The sequence below is a fragment of the Podarcis liolepis genome, assembly GCF_965112155.1.
Source record: "Podarcis liolepis genome assembly, chromosome: 4".
Lineage (NCBI taxonomy): Eukaryota > Metazoa > Chordata > Lepidosauria > Squamata > Lacertidae > Podarcis > Podarcis liolepis.
In genome coordinates, this window is record NC_139558.1 from 89,778,664 (window position 1) to 89,792,930 (window position 14,267).

General features: G+C 44.3%; 1 protein-coding gene across 4 annotated transcripts in view; it reads left to right on the forward strand.

Moving 5' to 3' along the window:
* SLC36A4 (solute carrier family 36 member 4) overlaps positions 1-14,267 on the forward strand; it is a 104,976-nt gene that overhangs the window by 31,423 nt on the left and 59,286 nt on the right. For all 4 annotated transcript variants that reach the window (XR_014525192.1, XM_083499748.1, XM_083499749.1 and 1 more), the window contains exons 8-9: positions 1,069-1,167; positions 11,098-11,264. Coding sequence is in view for 3 of the 4 variants with exons in the window: in XM_083499748.1 (XP_083355874.1) it covers positions 1,069-1,167; positions 11,098-11,264 (266 nt within the window). In the remaining variant the exon portion in view is untranslated. The remainder of the gene's footprint in view (positions 1-1,068; positions 1,168-11,097; positions 11,265-14,267) is intronic.

Here is a 14,267-nt window from a genome sequence, read left to right on the forward strand (position 1 = left end):
GGGGTTGTGGCGCTCATCTCGCTTTTTTGGCTGAGGGAGCCGGCGTACAACTTCCGGGTCATGTGGCCAGCATGACTAAGCCTTTTCTGGCGAACCAGAGCAGCGCACAGAAACACCGTTTATCTTCCCACCGGAGCGGTACCTATTTATCTACTTGCACTTTGACGTGCTTTCAAACTGCTAGGTTGGCAGGAGCAGGGATCGAGCAATGGGAGCTCACCCCGTCATGGGGATTCATACTGCCGACCTTCTGATCGGCAAGTCCTAGGCTCTGTGGTTTAACCCACAGTGCCACCCGCGTCCCATCGCGATGTTAACTGGTGATATATCATGATGTTGAAAACCAGGACTCACCCAGCCCTAGGTAGAGTATAATTCTGGTATACTAAATAATAATAATATTTTTTTATTTATACCCCACCCTTCCCGGCTTAAAAACTGGGCTCAGTGCGGCTAACAACAAATATAAAACATTGATTAAAATGCGACTTAAAAACAGCATAAAATACAACATAAAATGCAGCATCAATATCAATAAAATTCAAAAATGACTCCACATAAGTAAAACCTGGCTGCTGGATAAGACCAGTGACCCATGCATCTCGTTCTCGCCAATGAGATATCTATGGGAAACTTGCGAGCAGAACCTGAGCATAATAGCACTCGCCCCAGTCGCGGTTCCTTGCAGCCGGTACGCAGAGGCTTCCTTCGTCCAGCAGTGGAGATTTTTTGCCATTGGGCTGCGCTAGTGCACTCAAATGGCCCAGCTCTTCCACAAATACTCAATAGTTTCCCACCTACTAACGCCTTAGGCTGCAATCCTAGCTGCGCTTCCTGGGGAGTAAGCCCAATTGAATCTAGCGGGATTTTACTTCTGAGAAGACACACTTAGGACTGCAACCGTAGTCGTTTCCAGGTTAGATGGCTGTAGTGCTCTGTATGTGGGGCTGCCCTTGAAGTCTGTACAGAAACTTCAATGGTACAGAATGCTCTGGACAGACTTGTATTGGGTTGGCATAACGGACTACAGAAAGTCAATATTGTTTTCGTTATGATGTTTCTTGCCAGGGTTTATCCATTCCTCGAAAACTGCCTCTAGTGGCTGACTGGAAGAGGTACCCGCTTTTCTTTGGCACGGCTGTCTTCGCTTTTGAAGGAATAGGAGTGGTAAGTGCCGTTTTAGAATTTAAGATTATTACCTAAAGGCAACAGCAGTTGAAACGCTTCTCTTCACCACCTCGGGAAAAATAGAATTGGCCTCTGTTTTACTCCAGTGGCCAGAACTAGACCTTCAGGGTAAACGAGACCCCCAAATTTGTGTGTGCCTTTGATAGGGAAGATTCTTCCCACAATTTTCAGTGCATTTCCCCATTGCAAAAAATAAAATAAAATAAATCTGATCCTTTTCAGTCCTTGTGTTGTGCCAGGTCAGCAGGATGCTTTAATCTGTATTGATTGTGCAAACCTCCCGCAAAACACTGACAGCCTGGACCTAGAATTGTTGCTAGTGCTTTTCCATGAAGGCGCAAGAGGCTTTTATTCTAAGAGAAAGGCTTCAGCTGAGTTGTAGAGCATGCACTCTTGTCTGCAAAAAGTTTCCTGGTTCAATCCCTGGAATCTCTGGGTAGGGCTGGAGGAAAACCTTGCATGAAACCCTGGAGAACTGATGGCAGCTGGAAATAATAATTGATGATGATAATAATAATAATAATAATAATAATAATAATAATAATAATAATAATAATTTTTTATTTATACCCCGCCCTCCCCAGCCAAGACTGGGCTAACACCAAATATAAAAACAATTGAAATACAGCTTAAAAAACAAGATTAAAGATTGAAATACAGCTTAAAAACAAGATTAAAATACAACATTAAAATGCAGCCTCATTTCAGTGAAAACTCAATCAAAAACTTTTTTTGGGATAAAAACGTCAAGTCTTCACTAAGGCTAACTATCCAGACTGGTCCTACATGGGCCAGAAAAAAGCCAGGGAAGTCCCCAAATAGGAGTTCCAATACAGAAGGAGAAAGGAAAAAAGAAAAAGGGGGAGGGAATCAAATTGATTCCAAGCCAAAGGCCAGGTAGAACAACTCTCAGTCAAATCAGATAGATGATTACGAACAAGATGCACCAATGGCCTGAGCTGCTATACAACAACTTGCCATGCTAAGGGTGCAAGATGGATGCCAACCTTCCTTGCCTAGCCTCCTCCTTTTCTTACCTTTGTGAACTTACCAACTTTGTCAAAGGTTATTAACTCATCGTTTGCCCCTCGAGCCCAGATCACGTGCTGTGTGCATGCTGCGATGACTTAGAAGCGCTGAGTGTGGCACCGAGTTCAGAATCCAGGTTCCTAAGAACCTAAAAACGACACATGTTTTTTTTTAGTGTTTAGGGCTGAGAATGGCATGCTTCGAAATGTGTGGGCAGTGGAAGAAGCTGGCGGGAAACAGATTGTGCCAGTCTCCCATTCTCTCGGTGGAAGCAGATACTGTACCGTAGCTTCCACCGCAGGCTGCAGATCTCTCCTGGAATGAGGGAAAGGGCTTTGCTGTTCCTCCCCCTGGACTCCCTGATAGCAGGCTGGAGCTTGGTGCTACTGTAAGGTCTCCAGAGCAGCTGAGCTCCGGTGGGCTCAGACTCTGCTGGGAGCGAGGCAGGAAGGTGACACTTTAGTCAAAACATTGGAAAGATTTGGGGCCAAAGACTAGAGATGAATGCGAAGTTTTGGGGTGAGAGGTAAAGAAAGGAGGAAAGAGAACAATCCAGGTTCTTCTACAGGAGATACCTGTTTTCCTGTAATAGACTTGAAAGCTAGAAATTGACCAGTAAACCAGGCAAAGAGAATAATAGCCTCACTGTAAGAGATTCCTTGATCATTTGATAATCCACATGCAGGTTAGATTTCCGACAGCAGACCGGAAAGTCTCCTATAAGTTTCCAAAGCAGTTATGTTAGACATTCTGTCTGAAATTACCTCTATTCAGTGCTTCCCCCCCCAAAATACTGTAATTTTCGCCCTATAGGACGCACCGTCCCATAAGGCGCACCTAGTTTTTTGGGGGGGAAATAAAGAGAAAAAATTTATTTCCCCCCCAGGTGCGGGGCTGGGGCGGCCCGAGCTTCCCTCGACCCCAGCCCCTAAACAGGCAGCTCTCTGTAAGCCGTGGGAGCCCAGCGCTGGCTCCCGCTGCTTGCTGAGAGGTCCGCGAAGCCTGGACGCGCTGAGATCAGCGCGCGCAGGCTTCGGGATGCCGGCAACTCTCCCCAAGCAGCGGGAGCGCTCCCGCTGCTTGCGGAGAGGTCCGCGAAGCCTGGACGCGCTGAGATCAGCCTCGGAAAGGTGGAACAAAATGAAACATGTCCCAAGAGGACAAAATTTATGCTATTTAAAACGACCGTCCTCTGTGAGTTACAGTTTTTTGTTTGTATCATTCTTTTTACTTGTTGATCTTTCTGAACTGGAAAGTTGGCAGAAAATGATAGACGATCCTATATGGCAAGGCAAGCAGCCCAGAGTAGAAGATAGAGAGCATATCAAAATAAATGAAGCAAAATAGCAGAAAGTGCTCCGTAACGAATAAAAGAAATTGCTTAGACGTGGTCACTTGGCATACCTTACATGGGGAGCAGAATTTGGATAGTAATAATAATAATAATAATAAATAAATAAATAAAATTTTATTTATATCCTGCCCTCCCCAGCCGAAGCCGGGCTCAGAGCGGCTAACATCAAGAAAAGTAATGCAGCATTCTAAAATCAATTCATTTTAAAAGCAATTCAAAATCAAATTAATGGCAACCATTGGGCTAGAGTTCGGTGAGAATTACAGAAGGAGGGGGTCAGACTGTGCCTTGGCCAAAGGCCTGCTGGAACAGCTCTGTCTTGCAGGCCCTGCGGAAAGATGTCAAGTCCCGCAGGGCCCTAGTCTCTTGTGGCAGAGCATTCCACCAGATCGGGGCCAGGGCCGAAAAAGCCCTGGCTCTGGTTGAGGCCAGCCTAACCTCCGTGTGGCCCGGGACCTCCAAGAAGTTTTTGTTTAACCAGGGTGCAATCCTATGCCCCCTTCAGATGCAAAATACAGAGAGGTCTACTTATGCTTAACACCTTGAGGCCGTTCAGAAGCTTGTGAGATCTGTTTTGGAGCCCGGTGATAGGACAGGACTTTAAATTGATGCTCTTTGCATGGTCCCCATCTTCACTACACATGTAAAGCAGTATTTTAGCACTTTAACTCTCATGGCTTCCCCGAAATAATCCTATGGACTGTAGCTTGCTGTGTGAGACTCCTATTTCCCTCGGGGAGCCTGGGAAGGGTGGTTGGTCGTGAAACCACTGAGGGAACTGCTTGCTTGGACCTCTTCCGTCTCTGTGGGCCTTGGAAGCTGATTCACCTGCTCTCTCCTCTCTCTCTTGTTTCTGCCAGGCCACATTGCTTAGCAAAACTTCACTGTTGGAATAAGAGCTTAAATGCTGAATCTGTGCCTTTCAACTGACTGCTTCCGTTTACAGGACTTGGCACAGCCTTAGGACGTGGCTTCAGACTTAAATTGGCTTTCTTAAATCTCCGTATTTTGAATTGTATATAGGGGGCTTTGGGGGTGTGTGCTGTCACTGTAGAGTGACAGGTGGAGGTTACCTGTTGCCCTTAACCTTGTAAATGTCATGACAATGACTTGAGGGAGTATTGACAGTAGGAGCTGACAGCAGTGTTGCAGTCTTGTCAGCCTTCTTTAATTCTGTGCATGCAAATTATAAGAGGGGAAGGAGGAAGGGTGGGACGGGAAACTAGGGAAACAAAAGATTTTAATGCGATATATTCCAGCCATACTTGGAAATAATTCTTATATTTGCACCCTTTTATTTGGGGCTGTTCCAGACACCTGACAGTATCTTGCTTAATATTTTTACAGCTAACTAATAATAATAATAATAATAATAATAATAATAATAATAATAGATTATTTATACCCGTCCCATCTGGCTGGGTTTTCCCAGCCACTCTGGGCAGCTCCCAACAGAATATTAAAAACACGATGAAACATCAAACATTAAAAACTTCCCTAAACAGGGCTGCCCTCAGATGTCTTCTAAAAGTCAGATCATTGCCTGATCAACAGTCAAGTGGTACTGCTGCCCTTGAAGAATACTACCTCAATCTGCAGATCACGGCAAGTGGTATATTTTTAATGCCCTCTATAAGTAGAAAAGTACCAAGTGAGGATTGATCTTCAATTTTTGCTGTTTTCTAGCTCCACATCTTTGAGCTGGATTAAATAAGTTCAGGTGGCCTTATGAAGACCACCCCTCCCCAAAGCATGTTAATAGCTAACTTTCACCGTAAATGATTCCCAGCAAAGAGCTATTCCTAGATATTCATATGGGTTAGGTTTCCAGAAAGCGCTAGCCTGCCTGCGAAATTTGCACGGTGTTTGTTCTGCACAGGTGAAGTCTGGCAGATTATCTTTGTAAAGCACTACGTAGGAATACCTTGTTCCTATTTTCTGAACTCATGCTGAGATACGCTTTTAACATTCCTAAAGGCAGCCTTTTCCTGCTGAAAGGAACTCGGTTGATCTTTGCATTCTGTTTAAAAGTGAATGTTTGCAGTTCCCTGCCCCCGCTCCCCGCGAGGTGTTATAGATAATGATGAGCTAAGCAAAAGGAAAACATTTAATTTCTTTTAGATGTGAACCTTCTTTGAATTGGATACCTCTCAAAGTTTCATTTTTTTAATAAAATTGGGGATATCTCTGCATTTCAGAGAGAACATGTTATTTTGTAGAAAGCAAACAAGCTCTGGATTTGTTGAGTGGCTGCTAGATTACTTTTTTCTTCTTCCTTCCCTGTCTTTTAAAGAACAGGATTATCATCTTCAAAATGCTACTGACTTGGATCTTGACAGAGGATGCAAACAGTCTTATTAATGCTTAGAGTTAAAAGCGAGCAGCCACTTGTCAGATTCCCCCCCCCCCCCTTTTTGGACAGCTTTATATTTTATCCCTGCAAACGACGCTCTTTCCTCTACAATCTTCTTTTATTGGTGCCCTAAGGTCAGGGTAGGAGGCTTTCCACTGACAACTAATCTCATGTTACCTGATGTCCACCAATATGTTGTTGGTCTTTTGAGTCTGGTGGTATGCCATGAGTCTGATAAGCCATGAGAACGAGAGAGAGAGAGAGAGATATGGTGGTGAGATTCACCGAGTGGCCTGGTTCACACATAACGCTAAACCATAGTTCATTGAACTAGTTAACCAAACCATTGTTTAGTAGTATGTGTCCCGTCTGCCTGGCAGCTTAACTATGGTTTCTTCAATTTCAACAGATTAAAACAATGGTTTGTTGGTTTACAGGCCAACTTTAGTTTGACACTGCAAATGAACTAAGCCCCCCTTAACCTTTGGTTTGTTCCCCTGATGACTTCTGGATGATAAAGTCGTAAGGCAAGAACTGCGGGAAAAAATTGTTGGGATGCGTCCAAGGGAACAGGGGCGATTGGCAGGCCCCCAGCTGGCTCCAGCCCACCGACCGGTCCTTGGATCAGCATGTAACGGCAACTCGAGCTTCAGAAACCTTCAGAAGCTGAGCACATAAGCCAGCAGAGTAAACTCTTTGCAACAGAAGGGCAGATAGAGGCTGTGTAAAGCGTATTTCCAGGCGTTTTATTCAGCATCAGGACAAAGAAAACATGTCTGCTCTCCTTCATGTCCAAAGCAAGAAGCATAAGCAAAAGCTATACACAGAACGGAAGTTCCCAGCAAGCTGTGCTGGAATGTAAACAGACACGTGACATACAACAACTCCACATATACCGTATTTTTCGCTCTATAACACGCATCTGACCATAACACGCATGTAGTTTTTAGAGGAGGAAAACGAGGAAAAAATATTCTAAATGAAACAGTGGATGTATGATTTTTATGGTTCATGCTGTGGACACAGACATGTGATCTGACAGTGAGTTTGGGGTAGCCCAATGCAAAAATCCTGAGGATCCATGTGGATCCGTGCTTTGTAACCATGTTTTAAGTGGGGAGGGAAGGAAAAGAACTCAAGGGACAAGGAGCTTTTCCGCGGGGAGGAGGGAGGGAAAGAGCACTGTTGCTTTAAAGGTATACTTAAGGTATTTGCCCTGTGCCTGGGTTTTTTTTTCCATTTAACAGTTTGCAGCCTTTTCCTTCCGCTCCTTCTTTTGAGGCGGAATAGATTTGAGCAAGTGAGGAGGACTTTGATTGCAGGGGATTCGCCATTAGCTGTGTAAAAGCGCTCCTCCTTGCAGCCTGAACGATAAGCAGCCACCAGCAGCAATAGAATGGAGCACAACAAAGCGGTAGGGGCACTAGGACCCAGACATTGCTCAAATCTATCCTGCCTGAAAACAAGCTGCTCTGTCCCAGCCGATCAGCTGAGACGCGGGGATTTACGAAGTTTTCCCCTCTCCCTCATGCCCTCCCCAGCCTTTTTTTTTACTTCCTGGTTTTCACTGCGCTGGCTCAGAGCTCGAGGTTGGTTTTATTTTGCTGCTGGTTGCTTAAATTTTATCTTTCCTGCCGTCTCTCTGCAGCCTCATTGCTCTGTTTAGAGAGCGCGCAGACCTTTGCTAGTGTCTGTCCCTCCTCCCGTGTAAGCGGCTGCTGCCGGCTTTGCTGCCATGGCTCTCCTTCCCTCCATCCTTCCTGGCTCCAGGTCGCTTTAAAGAAAGCAAAGTGAGAGCCTCGTAGAGCGTGTAAGTGGCTCCCGCTTTGCCTGACTGATGGCAGCCATCGCTCTGATCCGTGCATTCGCTCCTTAACATGCACAGGCATTTTCCCTTACTTTCTCGGAGCAAAAAAGTGCGTGTTTTGGAGCGAAAATTACGGTATTTTAAGGTGGAACGGAGTATCGTAACAAAAACAAGCTAAACTTTGGAGAAGCAAACCAGAGCTTGTTTGATCACTTGAGGTTTCTTTAACCAAACCATGGTTTGGAGTTACGTGTGAACTAGGTCTGTGCAGAGGGTTAAATGAATTGAGCCCAGCATTTTAAATGAGGAGGAGGTCCAGTTATGTGTGAAGGAGAGAAAGACTTCATGCAAAACCAAAATACCTGTTTTGGTTTCTCACTCACCACTGTTGGGTCCCTTCTTGTTTTCTACATAGTATGATCTTCAAGCCTCGAGGAACAGGCTCCCCAGCTGTGGATTGACACACTTAAATCACAATTGCCTTTTAACTGTTTCCCAGCTGTTTGAAAACCACTACAGAAGTGCTCAAAGATGCCTGGGAGATGGTTTAAATGGTTTGTCCTCCAAGTAGAGCCCAGTGGACTCTCTGCCCCGCGCCTCTGCGGTACAGATGCCATGTGAAATACTCATGCAGTCTGGCTCGGGAACTGATCAAAGATTTTTTATATATATATATATAAATATTTTATTCAGTTTTCGCAATAAAAAAGCATACAAAGACAAAGAAAGTACAAAATCACAAAAAACAATACAATACAAAAATACAAACATTAAACACATCAAAAGAAGAAGAAAAAAGAAATAAAAGCACATATAGTAACAAAAAACAAAAATTCCCTCTTTCTTAATTTCTCATCTTCAATTAACTTATTTTCCCGACTTCCTCACGTCTCCCTTTCTTGTATCCCTTTTTAGAAATTAATTCAGCAAATTCATATGCTATTAATTTATCTGTTGTTAATCCAATCTTACATTTTACTTTGTTGCTAAAGCCCCTGCGACTCATTTCAATGTCCTTAACATTCAAAAATTTTACAGTATTTCTGCAAATAAATTTTAAATTTCTTCCAATCTTCCTCCACCGTCTCCTCTCCCTGGTCACGGATTCTGCCAGTCATTTCCGCCATCTCCATATAGTCCATTAGTCGCATCTGCCAATCTTCCACAAAGATAAGATGAATATTTGCTATGTTTTTAAGAGGTTATATCTAGGTAAGGTTTACCCTTCCAGCCAGCACCAAGAGTAACTGTAGCTGAAGCTGGTTAATTTTATTCCTGCCTCGGGTGCATGGCTCATTTTTCTCAGGCTGCCTCAGAATGCATTCCTTATGCATCGCCTGCTTCTCTTTGGGCTTCAACTGGATAATCTCATTTTAATGGTTTTTGTGAAAAGTCGTCTTATTAATATGCCTGGAACTGAAATGCAACAGAAGAATGTGTGTGGGGGGAACCCCTCCTTGCTGTCAGTGCACTGAATGCGAGGCTAGCCGCATAATGAAATTGAATGCAAACAACAAAATTGGTTTTGGAAGATTATCTGTTAAAAAGAAGAATCCTTTCACTCCCTTGTCAGTGCAGTGATTGCATATCTTAAGGCAAAACCTCCCATTTTTGTAAATGCTGTAGCTCAGGCTTTGCTGTTCCTCACTGCGAAGAGCCTTGCGGCACCTTAAAAAGGGCTTTAATTTTGGCATAAGGCTTCGTGGGCTGGAATCTGCTTCAACAGGTGTGTGAAGTGCAACCCTCAGTGTACCTGAAAATGGATGGGTTGGATTCTAACCAGCGCAAATAAACCAGTGCAAATAAAATGCAAAAACTGCAGACTGGTTCAATACAGTTAGAGCTAGAACGCATGCAAAATAAACACAGTGACCTTTTGCAACAGCGCTGGTAAGTGATTGTAAACCTCTTGAAAGTTCTAGTGCTTACATTGGGATTGGAAAAGTTCAGGTAGTATGTCCGAATGGCTGCTACTAGGTGAATTTAAATTTAATATTGAGGGTGGGGGGGATGGAAAGGGGTGTCGCTACAATATGTTGCGTGCATCAGAGCTGTTCCACTTGTGCCCCCCCCTATCATCTACCGCTGCTTTGCACCCTCAAAATAGGCTACAGAAGGTTTCCCCCACAAGCAGATGGGCTCTTGGGGAGAGGCGAGGAAGGGGATGTTCCGTTGCTCAGACTCTGCTTTTGGGCTTTCCAATAGGCATCTGGTGGACCAATGAGTTTGCCGGATGGTGGACGAGATGGTTCACTAGCCTGATGCAGCAGGCTTTCCTTATGTTCTTCGGAGATCTTGTTGCATGAGCAAGAAACGCTACAGGAAACGGACTATTGTATTTTAATATTTTGTTGGAAGCCACCCAGAATGGCTGGGGAAAGCCAGCCAGATGGGGGGGGGTATAAATAATATATTATTATTATTTTATTTTATTAATTAAATACATCCATATTTACAACAAAAGAAAATATAAAAGAAAAAGAAAATACATATAACCAAGGAAAGAAATAGAGAATACTTTGTCTCTTTACATATTTACAGTTATTTATACCTCTATAAAATTTACAGGTATTTATACCTCTATAAAATGCTATTCACAATAAAGGAGTAAATGAAAAGAAAGATATCAGAAAGTAAGATATCAAAGATATCGGGGGGGGGGGACGACAAATAAAAAATAAAGAAGTAAAAGAAAAAGATCATAAGTGAAAATTTTTTAAAGTAGGTAAGAATTCACTATACATAGCCGTTTCCCATCTATATTTATATTCGATTGTATAATTTTATCTTGTCCTTATCTACCTTAAATAAAATGTTTTGTAAAAGACAAATAAAATGTTTTTTAAAAGACAAATATAATGTTTTTTTAAAAGAACAGAGGATTTGATGAATGGTTTATTAAAAACGCATGAGGCAAACAGTGGAAGTCTATTATTATTATTATTATTATTTATTATTATTATTTGCACAGTGTTGAATACAATTTTGCACCAGCCACTTGTGACCCAAGTGAAGATGCCCCGGGTGCCAGGATGGCTGTTCCCTGACGTCTCCACCATCTGGAGGTGCATCCTTGGGTCTTGGCTGTTTCCTTGCACTTGCAACGCATCCTGTAGAATTCTATCCCTTACGTTTTATCTGCTCAAATCGGAATGAATTTCGGGAACCAAAAAGTCGTATTGAAAACTCCCAAGCTGCCTGGCCCGAAAATGGCAACTGGACATTATGTTTTGGTGATTGGTTTAAGGAGCCATTTGGCGCCTAGCTTATATACCTTAGTTTGCAACAATGGATGAACAAAAAAGCTCTTCTTTGATCATTCATTCTCGCCTACCTTTCTTCTCTCTCCCGCTTTCTCTTTCTCAGGTCCTCCCCCTCCAGAATAGGATGAAAGAAGTCGACCGCTTCCCCTTGGCCCTCAACATTGGCATGTCGATTGTGATGACCTTGTACGTCTCCTTGGCCACCCTGGGGTATATGTGCTTTGGGGACGAAATCAAAGGCAGCATCACTCTGAACCTGCCGCATGCATGGTAAGCGGAGACATAACTTTGCAGAACTCCAGTGTCCTTCGGGGATCTTAATTCGCCTTCCGCTCCTGAATGCTAATCTGAATGGTACCCATCACTGTGTAAAAAGTGCATTGGGAAGATGATGAGTAGCAAGGTGAGCAGTGGCAGGGGAATATAAGGACAAGGTCAAGTTTTCAACCACGGGACTTGATCAGTGTAGACAACTGTGTTATGGCATAACTAGGACCTGTAATTACCGGAGGGAAGAGCTTGTTGAAGGGTCTGCCTGCTGAATCATAGTTTTTATGTGATTCAGGAAGTGGCTGTGGCTCTATAAAAGAGATTAGTTTTGTAGGGCAGGGGAACAGACAGCGGTCTTACCAGAAACAACTTGTTTCTCCTCCCTGCTAGAATCCTAGCGTCTACCCATCAGAGCCTGGGTACGCGGGTGGCACTGTGGGTTAAACCACAGAGCCTAGGACTCGCTGATCAGAAGGTCGGCGGTTTGAATCCCCGCGACGAGGTGAGCTCCCGTTGCTCAGTCCCTGCTCCTGCCAACCTAGCAGTTCGAAAGCACGTCAAAGTGCAAGTAGATAAATAGGTACCGCTCTGGTGGGAAGGTAAATGGCGTTTCTGTGCACTGCTCTGGTTCGCCAGAAGCGGCTTAGTCATGCTGGCCACATGACCTGGAAGCTGTATGCCAGCTCCCTCGGCAAATAAAGCGAGATGAGCGCCGCAACCCCAGAGTGGGCCACGACTGGACCTAATGGTCAGAGCTCCCTTTACCTTTTCCTTTACCCATCAGAGCCAGCTGCCCTTAGAATGACAAAACAGAAGGTGTTCAGTGCCAGAACGGAGCTGAGCTCACAGTTCTTTCATGCAGAAGTCCTCTCCTGCTTAGCTTTCTCCATTTCAGCGTCCTAATCCAGGTGGGGAAAGTCAGCTTGTTGGGAAACATTGAAGCTGCTGGGAGTTGGAAACCCTTGCCCATATGGCTCAGGGATCTGCCATTTGATCCCAATCCACCTTCTACCCAGTCCTGCTGTAGAATGAAAGGCAAGGAAGGAAGGAAGGTGCAGAGGCAAGTATTGTTCTCTCTTTGCCAGCAAAGGGCAGAGACTCGCTTTTCCTTTGTTGCCATCCCAGGCCATAGTCCGAAGGCATATGAGGCAGCCCAACGTCCTGAAGCTAAGCAGGTCAAGGCGTGGTTGGCGTCTGGATGGGTGACCAGCTAGGAACCCCACGTACTTACTTATTTTTACTCATTCCGCAAAATTTGTACGGTTGTAATGAAAACTCAAAGCGGTTTTCCAAAAAGAATAAAATTGCTAGTGAAAAACAACTACAGTATTTAAAAGATCCAGAAGATCAGTGCTGGTGATCACATTTGTACCAAAATCACAGCAAAAAATAGATTTGATCGTCAGGGGTTTTGCAGAAATGTATTTGTACTACTCCTTAGCTATGCAGTTTTCTGGGTCTGGGAGTGAAGTTTAATTGACTAATGTTCTGAATATTCAATCTATTGCACTTCTAGTATAAAGAAGAGAAGCTGGAAACTAACGCTGCAGTGATGCTCAAACCTTGTTTGTCCTAATGCTACACCTAGTTTTTCATCACTCAAAGTTTTTGTCATTTAAAATAAATAAAAATAAATAAATAAAAGATCCAGAAGAATAATTAAAATCATTGAAAAGCTGCAAACCTGATTTAAAACACGTGCCAACGTTCTATGTGTCTGGATAGGATTGCCTGAACAAGAATGTTTTCTGCATGCACCTTGAGTTCCATGATGGAAGAAAGGCCGGATGTGAAAGTACAGTGGTGCCTCGCAAGACGAAATTAATTCGTTCCGCAGGTTTTTTCTTCTTGCGAGTTTTTCGTCTTGCGAAGCACGGTTTTCCATAGGAATGCATTGAAAATCAATCAATGCGTTCCTATGGAAACCGCCTTCAGACCAGGTCCGGGGACAGTCTGTCCCCCGACCTCTTCTGAAGGCTGGGGGGGGGGGACAAGGGCTTTTCTTCCCACCGCCAGCCTTCAGAAGGCTGTTCTGAAGGCTGGCGGTGGGAAGAAAAGCCCTTCTCCCCACCTCCCGCCCCGCAAGCTCCGGGGACAGGAGGGCTTTGCTGCCACCCGCCAACATTTTAAGATCGCCCGGGACAGCGGAGAAGTCTCCGCTGTCCCAGGAAGGCAGGCGGGGGGGAGCAAAGACTTTTGCCCCCCGCCGGCCTTCAGAAGAGGTCCAGGACCTCTTCTGAAGGCCGGCGGTGGGCGAAAGTCTTTGCTCCCGACCGCCAGCATTTTAAAAGAGGTCCCCGGAGATTTCCCTATGGGCTTTCTTCTTGCGAAGCAAGCCCATAGGGAAATTCGTCTTGCGGAACGACTCAAAAACGGAAAACTCTTTCGTCTTGCGAGTTTTTCGTTTTGCGAGGCGTTCGTCTTGCGAGGCACCACTGTACTAGGTCCCGTCAGGTTGCTTAACCCATGGGGCTACTTGAATTGGTAATTTCTGGCTGTGGCTTTGAGTCTAGCATAGCTGCATAAGTTGTGTCAGGGTTGAGGGCAACCTGTATGGTCCAGCTGCCTCCACAAATAATGGAATTTCAGATAGCAAACAGACGTTTATTTCATTTTCTGAACCAAGGTTGGAGACATGTTTCACTCCAGGAAGCTAAGCTTGGAAACACTCAAGGAGGCTACAGTTGGTCCTAAAAAACGGATTAGCAGTGAGACCTACAAATATGAAAATATACTTGTAATGTACTTCAGAGAACACACATGAATGGAGGACAATAATACTCCTGAACAACTGCCTATAGCTCTATTTTGACTGCTAAGTCTTTTTCAAATATGTCCCAATCGGTCTCAAGTCCTCAGGAAAGGTATTCTGAAGAAACTTTTTTTGTGGGGGATGGGTGGGATATGTCCAAATAATTCTTCTTTGTGCAGCAGTGGCTGATAAGATGCCTTTTCACAGAGTAGTTTTCTTTTTGTTGGAAGGCTGTTCTCTGCAAACCTAAC